The sequence below is a fragment of the Populus trichocarpa genome, chromosome 6, assembly GCF_000002775.5.
Source record: "Populus trichocarpa isolate Nisqually-1 chromosome 6, P.trichocarpa_v4.1, whole genome shotgun sequence".
NCBI lineage: Eukaryota > Viridiplantae > Streptophyta > Magnoliopsida > Malpighiales > Salicaceae > Populus > Populus trichocarpa.
Genome location: NC_037290.2, coordinates 329,421 through 346,131, shown reverse-complemented (window position 1 = coordinate 346,131; position 16,711 = coordinate 329,421). Strand labels below are relative to the sequence as shown.

General features: G+C 36.1%; 4 protein-coding genes across 8 annotated transcripts; 3 read left to right on the top strand and 1 right to left on the bottom strand.

Moving 5' to 3' along the window:
* The first annotated feature begins 140 nt into the window (after positions 1–140).
* On the top strand, positions 141–2,581 carry LOC7463645 (protein C2-DOMAIN ABA-RELATED 11). Of its 4 annotated transcripts, none has more exons than XM_052454247.1 (4): positions 158–490; positions 870–1,024; positions 1,437–1,532; positions 2,024–2,581. In XM_052454247.1, exons 2-4 carry the CDS (start codon positions 914–916, stop codon positions 2,318–2,320), a joined length of 504 nt encoding a protein of 167 aa, XP_052310207.1. In that variant the 5' UTR covers positions 158–490; positions 870–913; the 3' UTR covers positions 2,321–2,581. The 4 variants fall into 4 exon arrangements, with proteins under 4 accessions (XP_024460031.1, XP_052310207.1, XP_052310208.1 ...); XM_052454248.1 differs by having other exon boundaries at positions 160–515; XM_024604262.2 differs by having other exon boundaries at positions 163–483.
* A 1,869-nt stretch (positions 2,582–4,450) lies between these two features.
* LOC7463644 (DNA oxidative demethylase ALKBH2) lies at positions 4,451–7,126 on the top strand. The gene is made up of 4 exons (XM_002308720.4): positions 4,451–4,837; positions 5,304–5,420; positions 5,504–5,693; positions 6,512–7,126. Exons 1-4 carry the CDS (start codon positions 4,622–4,624, stop codon positions 6,709–6,711), a joined length of 723 nt encoding a protein of 240 aa, XP_002308756.1. The 5' UTR covers positions 4,451–4,621; the 3' UTR covers positions 6,712–7,126.
* A 279-nt stretch (positions 7,127–7,405) lies between these two features.
* LOC7458471 (acetyl-CoA acetyltransferase, cytosolic 1) lies at positions 7,406–11,790 on the top strand. Of its 2 annotated transcripts, none has more exons than XM_002308719.4 (14): positions 7,406–7,592; positions 7,696–7,794; positions 7,900–8,073; positions 8,198–8,303; positions 8,814–8,952; positions 9,203–9,280; positions 9,363–9,428; positions 9,839–9,924; positions 10,305–10,404; positions 10,491–10,601; positions 10,688–10,729; positions 10,873–10,959; positions 11,293–11,378; positions 11,624–11,790. In XM_002308719.4, the coding sequence occupies exons 1-14, from the start codon at positions 7,562–7,564 to the stop codon at positions 11,655–11,657; spliced, it is 1,239 nt and encodes a 412-aa protein (XP_002308755.1). In that variant the 5' UTR covers positions 7,406–7,561; the 3' UTR covers positions 11,658–11,790. The 2 variants fall into 2 exon arrangements, with proteins under 2 accessions (XP_002308755.1, XP_024460028.1); XM_024604260.2 differs by having other exon boundaries at positions 11,293–11,396.
* Positions 11,791–11,908: 118 nt separating this feature from the next.
* On the bottom strand, positions 11,909–16,421 carry LOC7458470 (cellulose synthase-like protein E6). Its single transcript, XM_002307814.4, has 8 exons — positions 16,095–16,421; positions 15,682–16,003; positions 14,259–14,399; positions 14,040–14,171; positions 13,604–13,816; positions 13,272–13,496; positions 12,832–13,179; positions 11,909–12,578 (listed from the first exon to the last, which is right to left on the bottom strand). The coding sequence occupies exons 1-8, from the start codon at positions 16,364–16,366 to the stop codon at positions 12,033–12,035; spliced, it is 2,199 nt and encodes a 732-aa protein (XP_002307850.1). The 5' UTR covers positions 16,367–16,421; the 3' UTR covers positions 11,909–12,032.
* Between the last annotated feature and the right edge of the window lie 290 nt (positions 16,422–16,711).

Genomic DNA, 16,711 nt, shown 5'->3' with positions numbered 1-16,711 from the left:
AGTAAATCTTATTATTTAACCACCCGATAATCTCCTTATCAACCTCTAGTAATAGCAGGAGGTCACCAACAATCACTCACAAGTATTAAAGTAATTTCAAAAACAAGTTTTTGACCTGGAAAACAGTTTTGAGTCTTTTGACTAATCTACTTACACACGTTCTGTTTGCTTTTCATTTATCTACTGCAGTTTCTATAAATAGAGCTTCAACACTTTTCATTCAGTAGTTTGTTGCAGGGAAGAGAAATAGGATTATTTTCTTTGTATGGTATTTCTTAGCTGTTTTGCATTAAATTTTCAGTCTTTATAACCTTTTTAAGTGGTCTCTTTGTAGGGTTTTGTTAGTCTGTTGAAACCAATTAATAACCCACCAAACCACACCAAATGCTGCTGCTTTTTTATCTTCTTCACCTTTTGTGTTTCTCCTTCTCTGAGATCTTAGACTAAGCTGTTTCTGCTTTTCTTTCTCCTCCTTCAGCAGAGGTCAGAGGTCCTTTCTCTCTCTCTTTTTCTCCGTATGTATTTTTCATGCAATTTTCTTTTTCCTTTTGAATTTTCTTCATTGGAAACTGTCTCACTGTTGTTGTTTTTATCCGGGTTTCTTTCTTTGAGTCAGTTAAGCTTGAAAAATGCTTTCTTTATGCAAATCAACCCAGGTTAAAAAAAATTGAAATTTTTCAGAAAATGGGTTTTGTTCTTGTGAGAAAAAGTTCCGGTCTTTTCTAATTTAGTGGTTTCATGGGTTATTTTTTCTCTTTTTTACTTATTTAAATGCATAGTTTGTTTGATCCTTCATTTTTAAATTTGAACTTTTAGAGATTGTCTTGTCATTGAAGTAATTTGGATTCCATTTGTTTTGTGCCTTGCAGTGGTTGGGTCCTTTTGAAGTTGTTGTATTTTTCACAACTTATCAATGGGGGAGCAGTTAGGATTGCTAAAAGTTACAGTTGTACTAGGGAGAAGATTGGTTATTAGGGATTTCAAGACTAGCGATCCTTATGTAGTACTCAAGCTGGGCAATCAGGTGATTCTAAGCTCTATGATTCTTTTTTGTTTGTAGTAAGTGGTTGTTCTATGTTTGATGATCATAAATGCACTGGTATTGGTTGCTTTGTGGGACACTATTTTGCTGATGTGATAAACTTCTGAAATCTCAAACAAAGAAAGTTTATGGCTTTGTCCTCTGGGCAACTGAATTTATTGTCTTACCAAGTAGATGGTTATGGTCATAGGATCCCCAGTCATTACATTGTTGTTGATCTGGTCCCTTTTTGTACTTTTCCCATTTTGTTTCTCTTCTCTGTTCTTTGGTTGAAGTTGGATCAGCCCATTGTTTCTTGACTGGACTGTTTTCTCCTCTTCAGTTTGTGTTTTTTGTTTTATCAATTTGTCGACTTCGTTAAGCTACCTTATTGACTATTTCCTTCCTGTATCAGACAGCAAAGACCAAGGTTATTAATAGTTGTCTTAATCCAGTTTGGAATGAAGAGCTAAGTTTCTCACTCAGAGAACCTGTTGGAGTTCTAAGTTTGGTGAGTTTCTTTAATTCTTATATGGTTATGCTACTAATACCGTTATTATGTTCAATTTGCAAAAAGGTAGCTCAATCAAATAGGTCCTTTGAAGCAATTCAATTTGGTCGTTTCTTCCTGGTCAATCTTAGATATGGTTCCATGTGGCCAAAGAATAATGATCCCTAAATACCAAGTTCAAGCTGCAACAAGCAGAAGTCATTCTAAACAGGCTTCCTAGATTCTCACTTAGTCATGCCATTGAGAAAAAGAAAAAAACATGTAGTAAGGCTAACAATAATCGATGACTTTTCTTCTTTTCTTTCCTAACCAATAGATGGAACTTTTAGCAGTAGTAAAACTGAGATAGTGTCCATCTGAGAGCTGCATTTTCTCTGGGGTTTAATTGCTGATTTATAACTGGTGAAGTAGCTTGAGATGCTAAATGGTAATGTTGTGAATAAAACTTGAGATTTCAATAGCATATGATTAGTTACTTTAACTCATTGCAGGAAGTATTTGATAAAGACCGTTTCAAGGCAGATGACAAGATGGGACATGCTCACCTCAACCTACAACCAATTGCATCTGCAGCTAGATTGAAGCAGTTTGCAAAGGTTTCTTCAGGCGAGACAATTTTAAGGAAGGTTGTTCCTGATACTGACAATTGTCTTGCTCGTGAAAGCTCAATTAGTTGCATAAATGGTGAAGTGGTGCAGAGTGTTTGGTTGAGGCTCTGTGCAGTTGAGTCCGGGGAGATAGAACTAAAGATCAAGTTAATTGATCCTCCTGTTGCTTCTTCAAAGTAGTGCAAATCTAAGATAGATTGTCATAGGAGTAGGGTTTTGACGATGTCAGGGGACAAGGGAAATGCATCTGTAGTAGACTCTTTCCTTGATATAACCCCTTTAGATCGATGTATCAAATAGATTTTCAATGTAGCATAACCAGAGAGGAAGTACTGAATGTCTTGCCAGGCAAACTGGTTGTTTTGGTCGTGTGTTTTGAAGTAGTTTTTCAAGTGTGATGAATGCAGTTCAGAGAGGCATCCGTTTGTGGCTTGCATGGAATTTTGTTGAGTTCTTTAACCTTGAGGTGATTGCATTTCCCATTTCATTCTTTGTGATCAGGATCTGCCATTGCTCAATCTAAACATTTCAGACATAAACCATGTATAGTTGAAATCCCTATACCAAGCAACACCTTTTCTTTTGACTCATAGCCCAAACCTATCTATACATGGGGCAAGGCACTTGTTCAACTGCTTAGGACACTTTCTGATCAAGACATGAGAAGTTCTGGGATCTAACAACTCTTGCATGTCCTTCTAAAACTGGGAAGCATGTTAAACCGAGAAAAAAATAATCGAGAAAACTAAATCGTAAAAAAAAATTGATTAAACCGATTAGAATTTTTGAATAAATTTTCAGTTCGGTTAGGTTTCAGAACCGAAACCTGAAACTGGAAAAACCCCAACCGAACCAGTTCGGTTTAAGCGGTGCTATAAATACAAAAAAAAAAATACACGTTATTTTTCTCCAGTTCTCCTTGCTCCTTAGCCGCTCCCTCAACCCTCACAATTCACACTTTTATTGACAGATCGTCCACTTACACTCACAGATCGTTCACTTTTCACTCAAATCAAGTTTATCCATCTTCATCCACAGCCAGCCACATCACTCTCCCACACCATCTTCATCTTCAAACTAGCCAGTCAGAGCCACGAAGTTATCTCTTCTCTCTTTGCAGATCGCAGTCGCTACCAGCAAGCCAAATAAATAAATCTCTCAATCTATCCTCATTCTTTCTATCATATCTCTTTTGCTGTTAATCGTTTTGTTACTTCTGTTGGATTATGTACCTTTTTGCTGTCATTTTAAAAGGGTTTATTTGCCTTTGATTTTGTAATAATGAGTTGTTGTCTGTTGATACTAGTATTGAATATTTGTCTTAGTTAATCAATTTTGAAGCTATTCTGTTGGGTTTAGAAGCTTAAAAAGCTAGAAAATTGTCTTCTTTTCTTGCTGTAATTTTAGGTGGTCTGCTCAGTTTTAGATTTAGATGTAACGGATATTTGTAAAAAAGGATACAGGTTTTCCGGTTTTTCTGATGAAAAAACCGAACCGAAACCGGTCGGTTTGACCTGATTCCGGTTCAGGTCCGGTTTGAATTTTTTAGTTTTTCAAAATTTTATTTTGATTATTTTTTTTAATAAAAATCAAACCAAACCAAAAATACTAGCAAAAACTGATATGCGGGAGAGTGGATTGTTTTCTTGACTCTTTAATCCACAAGTGTGGTACTTTGAAAATTATATATATAAAAAAAACTTTCTTTTACCCATGGTCTGGATTTTATTAAAAAAAAAGATTTTTATTATGAATTGATCTGAAATAATTTTGTTATAATTGTTTTTATTAAAAAAAATCTATTTTGATTTAATAAAACAACATTTTGATTAGTTTATAAATTAATATGTGTCAACTGATATAATAGATAAATTTTAATATAATTTAATTTGAAATTTAATTAAAATTTTGTTTCAAAGATTGACTGACAAACTAAACCAAGTTTAATAACATTTATTGTAACTGATAATAATGTGTTTGAGAGTGTGGTTGTGGTTGCTTTTCAAAGTATTTTTTACTCGAAAATATATTAAAATAATATTTTTTTAAAAAAATTATTTTTGATATTAGTATATTAAAATAATCTAAAAAGATCAAAACAATATTAATTTGAAATAAAAAATAAGAAAAATAAATTTTTTTAAAAATATTTTTAAAACCCAAAAGAATTTTTAAAATTGGATGTAGAATGGAAAATTTTATTTAATTTTAATTATGACGTAGGTGGTCAAATAATACTGGTAAGTGGTAACTCTTAGCTGATAAAAAAAAAAAAAGAAGAAGGAAAAGGGTCATCTATAAATAAAATAAAATGTTCTCAATAAAAAGAGAGGAAAAAAGAAGAAGCAGCTTTTAGTCTTTTACCATTCAAAACGACCCGACCCATTTGTCCTCTCAACCCGACAACCTTACCGCTACAAAGAATGAAAATGCGTGTTGTCAGCGCTTAAACCGACCCTTGTAGTTTTTCCGTTGCAAAAGATGTACTTCAACAAGTTTAAGAAACCTGAAAACGAAGAGGTCAAAGAAGAAAGTGGAAGGGGTAAACAAAGCATCGATCTTGGAAATGGCAGTGAAGTTATTTACATTCAAAGGTTTATAGGATTTGAGAAATCGTGGGAATTCTTTGATTATCTCAACAAACATATCCCTTGGATTCGACCCACCATTCGTGTCTTCGGTCGGCAATGCCTCCAGGTGAAAAGGGTTCTCTCTTTTTGTTAGTTTTTTTGATAAAGTCTCGATTTTTTGTTTTGGATGTAATGGTGATGTCAAGTTACTGAATTTATGAAGTTGGTTTTGTTGAAAAGATCAAAGTTGATTGCTTTGTCCAAATCTTGTATATGTTTCATTGTTATAGAAGATCAGTAGTTGTTTTGCATCTATTTCTTAGTACTTTTTAAGATTCAAGAGTTGTTTAAAAGTAACTACATTGTTGTGTGATGTAGGGTGTGATTCGATTTGTGTTATTTTGAGTTTGGAAATTATGTAGATGAAATCTATGAGTACTATCATGTGGGTGGCCTTAGGATCGTCGATTTATCAGTTCTATATGAGTTAGGTGATCTAATTTATCATATTTCGGGTGCAAAGAGTGCAATTTGTTTGTGGGGGGGTGATTGGAATTTGTTTGCTCTTTCTTATTGGGTGTACTTCTCTGCAGCCTAGAGATACATGTTATGTTGCAAGTCCAGGATTGCCAGAATTAGTGTACAGTGGATATAAGCCACATGCCAACTCTTGGGATGATTTCCCTCCAATCAAGGACCTCTTGGATATGGTTAGAATGCTTGAATCGATTGTTGATTTTAAGGTACTTGTTTACTTCGATGACATCTAATGTTTTTTGCTTGTATCCTGAAGGTCCTTGAAGCTCTTCCTGGGAGTAAATTTAACAGCCTGCTCTTGAATAAGTATAAAGGTGGCAATGACAATGTTGGTTGGCATGCTGATGATGAGAAGCTTTATGGACCTACTCCTGAAATTGCTTCGGTTTCCTTTGGATGTGAACGTGAATTCTTGTTGAAGAAGAGACCTATGAAATCATCCCAAGGTACTACTAATCATGTGTCCTTTTCACCTTTCTTTTTGTTGGTATGTTCAAGGCGTTTTAATTTTCGGGTTAGCTTGGAGGATTGAATGAAAATGTGGAGGATGGATGATGTTCAACCCTTAGGGATATAGAAAATCACCGCTCTATTGAAGAAGAACAAGGATGTAAACTCACAAATTCTAAGGATATAGAAAAATCACCACCTTAGAAATTAGAGTTTGGGATAGCTCACCACTCAATGGAGTCCACTATAGAGATATAGAACCAATACACAAGCTTAACCAGCTCAATTTGATTTTACTCAACAACAAATCTCTGCCGTGTGCACTTGATTCATGGGTTACATTTAAAGACGAAGAAAAATGTTAGCCACATGAAGTTTAAGTGACGCATTACTGGTATGGTGGAAACTTGGTCCTACGCTACAATAATATTTTGACAAACGAGGAAAAGGAAGAATACGTTAGGGTGGCTGGGAGATAGGCTGGCTAATGTAATATTGTAGGATAGCTATGAGATATCTTACGTTGGGCTAAATTATTTGATAGGGTGGCTAAGGATGACATAGCGTTTAGTTTGCTTGACATTCTTGACTTTACATGGATGAGTTTTGATCTCCCGAGTTGGTCTGCTCAAATGGTTTTGTTATTTTGACTGAGGAATTTAATCACCTCAACCATTTTTACATAGATGCTAGCATCTGCTACCAGCACCTTCTCCATGTGTTAAAAACAACATGTAGTTTCATACAGTTTCTCATGGTTCTTTTATAATTACCAACATTGATTCTATTATTTTGTTTTTGGAATAATTGGTAGAAAGAAGATTGGATGATGAACCTACTAGCAAGAGACTAAAGAAGAGCAGCCGTTTTGATCAGCATTCATTCATATTGAAGCATGGATCACTATTGGTGATGAAAGGTTACACGCAAAGGGATTGGCTTCACTCAGTGCCTAAGCGTGCAAAAGCTGAGGCTACTCGGATTAACCTTACATTCCGGCATGTTGTTGTCTAACAAGGCCTTGGAAGGAGGATATTTGGTCATTTGGTGCCTGTTGCTTATCATAACCCCTCAGTTCTCACTGAACTTTATCCTGCTCAATAGCTACATTTTGCGATCAAGAAGAGAAAGGAATCATTGGCTTGTTTTGACGCAAATATAAGAGATCCAAGCTTATCAGTTACCTGATACCTCAAAACTAGGAACCAGCTAGTGCTATAAAGTTACCACTTGTTACTGGGCATAGGCTTCTAATTTTGACAAGAGATGAATGTATTTTGTAGTATAGTTTCTCTGGCATCGTCCCCTTTTGAATCTAATCATGGATTTCTATTGTATTGCATCATTGATCTAGTCATGTGTGTCTTTGATGATTTTTAACATAATTTGACTTCAGATCCTTGACAGCAATTTAATAACTATTGATATAGCATGGCGATTGTGTATTTGATAGCTTTTTTCCCGAAAACAAGATTCAAGTCTTTATGGTTATGCTCCAAAATGTAGCTCTTCCAAACTTGTCATTTAGTTGATCCAGAAAATATGAATTAACATTGTTTCGATCGATATGAGCCAATCCACCAGGTCTGGGGACCGAATAGAAACTTATCCAATGGATGGAGGGGTATCTATAGTTTGCCCTAATATTACTTTTTTATTTTATTTTTTTAATTTTTGGAGGGAGAGACGTATTACGCATTCCAAGGTAGAATGGCTAGCGTTAAAATAAACAAACGAAACAAAAAGTGACGCAAATAGTTCTCGCTGTCTTTCTAAAATCTTTCAAGGAGACTGCTGACCCCTCCCATCATTTTCTCCTGATCCATTTCTCTCGTCTTTCAAGCGAATTCCTTGAACTGCTTCTATGGCTTCTTCAGATTCTATAAAGCCAAGAGGTCCTATCTTCTTCTTCTTTTAATTTCATTTATGTATATTTTGTTCAGTTCTTTTTGTTGTTAGTTATAGCTGAATTGTTGTGCTTTTTTCATGTGGGAACAGATGTTTGCATTGTGGGTGTTGCTCGTACACCTATGGGAGGATTTCTTGGTTCTCTTTCTTCTTTCTCCGCTACAAAGCTTGGTTCCATTGCTATTCAATGTAAAAATTTCTCACCTTTTAGTGCTATATGGATCGTTTCTTTGATGTTCAATGATTTCTACTATCAAACTTGGTGTGAATTTTACTTCTGTTATGGGTTATTAGGTGCTCTTCAAAGGGCAAACATTGATCCATCGCTTGTGCAAGAAGTGTTCTTTGGCAATGTTCTTAGTGCTAATTTAGGACAAGCTCCTGCTAGACAAGCTGCTTTAGGTGCTGGTATTCCTAATTCAGTCATTTGCACTACTATCAATAAAGTTTGTGCTTCTGGGATGAAAGGTAAGATTCTTTACGTGCTAGAGGTTTGGTATTTTTTTCAGCTTCTGGTGATGAATTGATAATTTGGGAAGATTGGTAGTTTCCATGAGTTTGTTGTTTGATCATGTCCTTTTTTGGTTCTCAGCAACTATGCTTGCAGCACAGACAATACAATTGGGTATCAATGATGTTGTTGTGGCTGGTGGGATGGAAAGCATGTCTAATGCTCCTAAGTATCTAGCAGATGCAAGGTTTGGTTTTGTGTCACTCGTTGGACATTGGATCATGTTGTTTTGCTGCTTTTGAGCTTTTCAATATTCGTGGTCTTGTAAGAAGGGTTGTGCTTGTGAATTTAGAGGGTTTCTTATAAATGGTAAGTTTTCATATTTTGATAAGAGGAAAATGGTAAGTTACTAGTGGTAATTGAGCTACTATAATGCTTTCAATTGTGTTCTGATTGGGGGTGAACTTAGTTAGGTGGGATCAAGTCTGCTTATTTTGTACTCCAAGATCATCTTTTGGAACTTCAAGTCTACTGTTTTGATACTTTATATGAAACCAAATCCTCTGTAACATAAAAATTTTGTTTTGTTGAGCTACATGTCCAATACTTTGCATTGGTTATGTTTGCTGTTTGCTGCTTGCTGCTTGGTTGTTGCTATTGCTAATCCAGTCAGTTGTTTATTAATGTTTGTATTTGTCCATGTCTACCTGATGGTTAGAATATCTCGTTATTCATTCTTACCCTATTTTCTAAACAGAAAAGGGTCTCGATTAGGACATGATACTATTGTTGATGGCATGATGAAAGATGGGCTGTGGGATATTTATAATGACTTTGGAATGGGAGTTTGTGCAGAAATATGTGCAGATCAGCATAGTATAACAAGGGATGATCAGGTATACTAGTAGTATAGCATTCTGTATGCTTAAAATTTTCTTGTGTTTTTCACCCTACAAGTATGCCACTTAAATCCCCTTTTTTCACATTTGAACCTTTTTATTTGGTGATGTCAGAACTCCTCCCTTGTAACATGTATCCAAACAAACAGTTTTCAAAACGAGAATTTTTATTATGATTTAGTAGATGTATGTTTCACTCTTTGAGTTTGTTAATGTTTTCGCTGTTTCTATCTATGCTTTATTACAGGATTCTTATGCTATTCAAAGTTTTGAGCGTGGGATTGCTGCGCAAAATAGTGGTCACTTATCCTGGGAAGTAGTTCCGGTGTGATTCTTAATTCTGATATGATCTGTCTCAATCTGCTTTCTGTATATGCCAAACATTAATTGATTTGTACTACATGCAGGTTGAAGTTTCTGGGGGAAGAGGGAAGCCGTTCACCATTGTTGACAAAGATGATGGATTGGGAAAGGTAAATAGAGTGGTTGCACATCTAGCTTAGATTTTATGCATGTTTTTGTTCTCAATTGAATACCAAAATAGATTCTAGATGGGAGTGTTCAAGTCCAATTGTTTTTTGTAAGATGAGCCTATTCTCTTTTCAGAATGAAGATATTTGCCTTTATGTGTTTGTAAATTTGATCCCAGCAGTGCTGTAGCAATATGTGAAGCACAAACATAAGTGTTTGGCTTTATTTCTTGTTGCGTTGAGCTCATGAAGGCTATCAGCTTCAGTTTTTCCAGATATTATAGATAGTTACCTATTGTACCATCTATTTCAATCATTTCCAAAATGAAGATACCAGTTATCAAGTTAAAAATTTTGTTTTAAATGAAAAGCCAATTTATTCTGTTTCTCTCTTTTCACATGTCTCTTCATAGTTTGATGCTGCAAAACTTAGGAAGCTTAGACCGAGTTTCAAGGAGAATGGTGGCTCTGTTACTGCTGGCAATGCTTCTAGCATAAGGTTCTCTCTCACGCCCTTGTCCTTGGAGAATTGTTTTAGATCATTGTAGATGCATCAAGATTAGAAGAATTTACCAAGAAAGTTATGAATGCGTCTGGCTTCCTAAACTAGAACTCACCCACGAATGAAATCCTTCGCCCACTATAACTATAGAACATCAACTCAAGTGCTAGCTGACTCTTTTTTATGTAATAAAACATTGCTAGCCAAAACTGGTTTTTAGGTTTATATGCCTTTTACCTTCTCAGCAAAATCAATGGTCACATGTTTTAAGTTCATCAGCCATGCATAATGGAATCAATTATGTACCCATGATCATTTTGGTGTCAAAGCACATCTTTTGTCATTTCATTATTGGTTGGTGCTGCTATGATTAACAGTGATGGTGCTGCTGCACTAGTGCTAATGAGTGGGGAGAAGGCATTAAAGCTCGGGTTGCAAGTAATTGCGAAGATAAGAGGATATGCTGATGCTGCTCAGGTAGTTTAAAGAATGTTTGTGTTTTCTTGGGCTTGGCAGAGCACAACTTCAAATAACGTAGTGCTGAAATAACATTGTCTTGGCAGGCCCCTGAGTTATTTACAACTGCACCAGCCCTTGCAATACCAAAAGCTATTTCAAACGCTGGTTTGGAGGCTTCTCAGATTGATTTCTATGAAATAAATGAAGCCTTTTCTGTAAGTAGCTATGCCTTCACCTTCATACCACCATTGTCTTATTGAAGTAGCTATTTGCTAGTTCCATGTTGCTGTCTTCTCTGCAGGTTGTGGCTCTTGCCAATCAAAAATTGCTTGGTCTTAATCCTGTGAGTTATAAACTAATTCCACCTTTATTGCTTATTTGTCAGTGCATTCTAGTTCTAAATTTGGGGGCTATTTTGGATGTTCTATTCAGTTATTCATCATTTATTTTCTTTTTGCTGAAGTATTGTGATGGTTATGAATGCAGCAAAAAGTTAATGCTCATGGTGGAGCTGTATCTTTGGGACATCCACTAGGATGCAGTGGGGCTCGTATCTTGGTCACGCTGCTAGGGGTAACTTATATAGTGGCTTATTCATATTTGCTCTGGTTTTTTTATTTTCTTCTTATGGCCTCTCTGGACACTGTTGTGTATTCTATCTCTCTCTCAACCCACACTTGTGTATGTTTGGATTTTCTGTAGGCTACAAAGTTAGTCTCTAATTTTCTTCTGTCTAGAGTTTTTTTTATTTTTTTTAACTCTCTTTACCTGCCCAGTGCCTGAAACCATTTCGGAGAGGAAGCCAATTGCTTGAATGGGTTGAAGATGCATTAAAATTGATTCCTTTTACATACCTTTTGTTTCGTTCATTCAGAATCCAAATTAAGGTGTGCAATTATATTGCAGGTACTAAAACATAAGAATGGGAAGTATGGAGTTGGTGGCATCTGCAATGGGGGAGGAGGGGCATCTGCCCTGGTCCTTGAACTCATGTAAGCCCTCTACATTTGGTAAGGAAAATGAATGTTCTATTCAGTTTCGTGATATCCTTTTGTCTTAGTTCTTGCCTCATTTCAAATTCTAATCAAGTATCTTAAATTTAAAGCACCATGAAACACTTTGACCAATTGTTTTGGTTCATCACTGATTCCAGAATGGAAAAGGTGATCCCACCCTCCTAGGGCTTGAATTATTAAGAATTTTCAGTGGTTCACAAATACACTTTTGCATCTTGTAGGCAAGTTGCAAGGGTTGGACCTTCTTCGCTATGACATAGTTTTGTTCATCTCACATCATCATACTGTTGTGCAATTCAGAACTTTTTTTTCCAATGTAACTTCACTTGAATAATGAAAGGTGTATCAAAATCTTACAAAGAGAAATAAATGAGTTCGTTTATCTTAAGTCTTTCAGTTAAAATGCTATATAGCATTGGTGTTTGTTTATTGAAACCCCTACCTAAACATGTGGTAAACGAATGTGTTTCAATACTGCCATACATGCATTCTCAACCATATGGAAATTTCTCAATGAAATTACTACTTGGTAAGCTTTTATTTGTGTGTAGAAACTATGTATGTCATCATAGTTCTACAAATGCATAGTTGAGCAGTTTATACTTGGGTTTGAAGAAGGGTACACTGTTTTTAGTACAAGGCTATTGAACAAGCCAAGAGTGAAACAATAATTGACGTGTATGTTACTGAATATGGCATCCTGCCGCTGTCCTTTCGAAAGAAGAGTCCTTGGTATATTGGTAGATTGATCAAAACTAAGAGCCCACATAGAATTATCTGCAATGCCAATAGGTCAAGAACCTTACTTTCAACATCCATAATCAGCATCTTTATACCACCAACAAAACTGAACATGTTGAGCAGTGCCAGTGTTGCTAAAATGTTAAACATTGGTGATGAAACACCAAATTCCATTTTTTCTTTCTCATATCTCTCGGAAACATCCTCTTCAGCCACCTTTGCGGTGATCACAAAGGTAGAGGTGCTGAATCCCAACAACTTTCTGATAGCGTCAAAGAAGCCAAATAAGTGGGAAGTTGTTCTTTTGAACACCCAAATTCTTTGACCATTCCACCAACCTTGAATTGTGCCACCACTCCAAACAAATTCTACGAGGCCATATGCACGGTTGGCAAAGATGGCATATGCGAATGATTGGATCCAGGGGCTTGATAACTGAAAGAGCAAGATGATTCAGCAAGTAGTTGAGTGGAAAATTTAGAAAATCATGACATGTTAATAATAGATAAAGATGATGATGGTGATAGTGTGAAAGATTCAAGGATGACAATGAGGAGCAGTGTGACGATGCACCTTGATATGTAGATTGAAATTTGCTGTATCCTTAAAGCTTGGTTTATTGTTGAAATTTATCTTGGCTAAGATAAGAGGATCGATTGTTTTAGCTGATGAATTGAAAGGTTCATACCTTCGGAAATAAGGAGATGCCCCTGAGCAGGCAAAGGGGCGGCACAACAAGATAGTACAGCACAGCGAACCAGCTGGTAGCCCATAGCAAGTAGATACAGTATGAAAGTTGAAGTTTTAGGGGTATCCTATTGTGTCCAAACAGGAAGGGGCTGTGCCTTGTTATCAAAATTTGAAAATCACCTTCAGACCATCTCTTGTGCTGAACCAATGTCTGCAATAGTGTTGTAGGAGCTAGTCCCAAGAAACCCTTTCTTTCAGGAATGAAGTACATAGATCTCCAACCTTTACATTGTACAGAGAGTCCTGTGATTACATCCTCCACTGGACAGCCATATTTCAAACCCATCTGTGAAATTGCAACTTGAGTCATTGCCATTAATTTGTGCATGCAAGAGTGTTCTTCGTGAGTGCTTGCTTGTGTTTGAGAGAGAGAGATACCTCCTTTCCCCATTCGGTATTCGCTTCGTAGGTACAACTAGCAAGATTTCTGCATACTTCTTCCAGGACTCCAGCACTTTCTTTAACCTTCCTATAATTCACTTCCTTCCAGTCTACCTTATTTTCATTGCTGTACCTCCTCCCACAAAGAGCCTCTCGCCTGTGAAAGCACCCGGTACCGATATATAGAGGCCCTCCATTCCCATCTAATCCTGGAAAGTCCACCTAGATAGCCAGTTATGGATAGCAGCACATAATCCATAGAACCTTTGTTAGTGTCTATTTCCTCATTCAACTATTTAACAAATCAGGAGTGCTTGACAAATGCATACCTCCATTTCTATATTCAATGAATTGCAGTAAATATCATTCTTTGTGATGTTCTCAAACGCTTGTGGATACTGTATATATCCAATCTCACGACCCTTCTCTTCATCCATGAAAAAGCATAGTGCATCTCTTACCGAGTATGAATTATTCGAGTACATGTCACAGTCAACGTTGAGGATAATCGGACTGTTGCTTATCCTAGAAGACACCCTTATCTAGTTAGCAATATTGTCAAGCACGGTTAGTTTTTATGCCTGCAATGTTACAGATAAATATACGAAGATAAATGCATAAAATAAATTTATTTTTAGAACAGTTTTGGAAGGGCAAGAGAACATGTATTCTTTGTCTTCATTGTCCCGTCTCTTCTGTCTTATGACACTAACCAAATACTATTTAAGTTATGGCTTGATAGAACACTATATATGGACTGTTTACCAGTGCATTCATGGCTCCTGCTTTAAAATTGTGAGGATATTGAGGTCTCTTTTCACGAGCCAAATATACCAAAGTTGGCAAAGGTTGTCCTTCATTGTCCATAGCCTGAGGGTCTGTTCCATCTATCAGAATCTACAAAACAAGTCAACTCTATCAACCTAAGGTATTTCATGCGTCGACGTACTCATTATGGGACTAGAAATGATGAAGATGAAGTACTTGAAGGATGGTTTGGTGATCTCGTCGACTTGAGATGAAATTCCACTCGTGAAATCCCTTGTGTTCTTTGCGAATTTCCTCTGGAACTTTGCCTAGCTTTGTGGTTGCTTCAATCTGGTACTTCATGTCTATGTATAGTTTCTGTAATTAAGAAAGCAGAGCTCAATTGTAATCAAATTTGAAAGAACTAAAAAATAAAATCAAACAAATCAACCTAGACTGGATTAATGAATTCATTAGCTTAGATTAAAGTTATTAAATCCGGCTCGGTTCATAACTCAGATCATGAATTAAGTGGATTAACTCGAGTAAATCCAAGATGATATCGTTTCAAGATTAAAAAAAAAACAATATCATTTTGATTTTTTTTAAATCAAATCAAGTTTTGATCGAGTCATAAATTGGTTATCTTACTTGAATAATTTATAAATTAATATGTTTGATTATGAGAACTGTTATCAAGTGCATACTGAATTAGATCAAGTTAAATAACATTATCTTAGATCTATATAGAAATTAAAGTATTAAGAAAGGATATATTAAAAAAAATACTTTGAAATTAAAGATTTCAAAATATACATATTATTTATTAGATTAGTAAGATTATGATGCAATGATTCATAATTTTGTTAAAGATTTTTCTTGTTATTTATAATCTTTGTATTAGGCCGCTCGCTAAATTTTTAATCTTAACCATATCTCAATAGTAGTATTTCCTGACTATACCTTATAATAACAATAATAAAAGGAAAAACTTGAGAACATATTGAATTACCCCTAGTATAATCAATTTGTGGGAAGATAACACAACTCCCCATGTATCATCGTCCAATTGATTTTAAGGTGATGGAAGAGTTACAGACGCAAGCTTGACTTTTGATTCCGACATGGGAAATAATTGTCACAACACAGCAGTAAGAGTGGGTCACCACCACAATTTCTGGTGGTTACCAATAGTTTCATCTCCTCAGGCTCCAAGCACAACCTCACATACATCTGCTAGAATTGTCTGCTTTCAAGATGGAAGTGGACCTCAAATTAATAAGATGGACAAATCTCTTGTCTTGTTTTGGACCACTCCTCCAATTGCAAGGAATTAAGCTAGACTAGACCAAACCATGTGGGACATAGGGAAATGTTTACGTGCAGTTAACAAATGATTTCGGAGATAAATTTATTCGTTTATCCTCTTCGTCTTTTTTCTGTTTTAAGATAGCAACAAAACGCTAATGATCTTTTCTCGTTTCTAAGTAGTAAGCACCTTTCACTATCTTAACTTCCTTTTTTATTACCGATCCATGCCGTGTTAATCACCTTTTAATTACTTGAAGCGTTCAGGGTTGATTTACAGATTTCTCATTATGAAACACGACACTATAAATTAACTGTTAAAAAAAGAGGCCATGAAATCTACGATGTTTACCTTGACAAACAACCACTCTTCGGCCTTGTTAGGGTCATCTAGTGGCTCAAGAGCTGTCCGAAAGTAGGCCTCTGGTGATCTTGGTTGTATCTTGAAGTTCTTGCAAAATGGTAGCCAATGTTTTGAGAATCTTGATGCCTCTAACATTGCATAAAAGGTCAAGTCTGAGCCACCATCGTCCGATAGATAGACACTTAGCTTCTCCGGTGGGTAATCGTAGGCCATCATAGATAAGACCGTGTTGATAACCATAGTTGGCGGCTCAATTTCTGGGTCTGCAGTGCACACAAATATGTCTACCCCTGGCAAATCCTTCTCGTACCTATCAAGTAGTTCATAGTCATTATAACCAAAGTGTCTAGCTTGGATCGATATAGTAAAGCATATACAGTGAAAATGGAAACATTTAAAACCTCTGGGAGAGCCTGTCCTTGAAAGTGTAACGATAAATGGGGTTCCATCGAACAAGTTGAGTGATAAACCAGTAAAAACTGAACCATAGCTCTGCGAAGAACATTCCAATCCAACTCCATATTTCTACTGCTCCTTCAACTGGCAAGTAACTCACTCTATACACCAGTATCATGCAAATAGCAACAAATATTGTAAGCACGTATAGTTTGAACAGAAGCCTTCCTCTTGATGCCCTTGTTTCAAAGAGTGGAAGATATTCATTTTTTCCCATCTCTCTCGCAATCTCTCTCTCTCTCTCTCTCTCTCACACACACACACACACTTCGAGAGATTATGAAAGATCAAGCATATATAGAAGCAGAAAAGACAAGTGAGTCTGATGTTCAAGGCTCAGTTTGGCACACATGTTTGGTTTAAAGTGTGGATAAGAAACTAGAGAAATCTCTGGAAAATAAATACGTCAGAAATTATATACACCTTATTTACTTGATGCAAAAAAAAAAACTATAACTTTTGTGGAATTGAGACTTTCACAATTTTTGTGCTTTAAAAAGCTTACCAGCCAAGCTTATTTTAGTTTGTGGCATCGCAGTATGTTTTTGCATAGCGGTTGGAA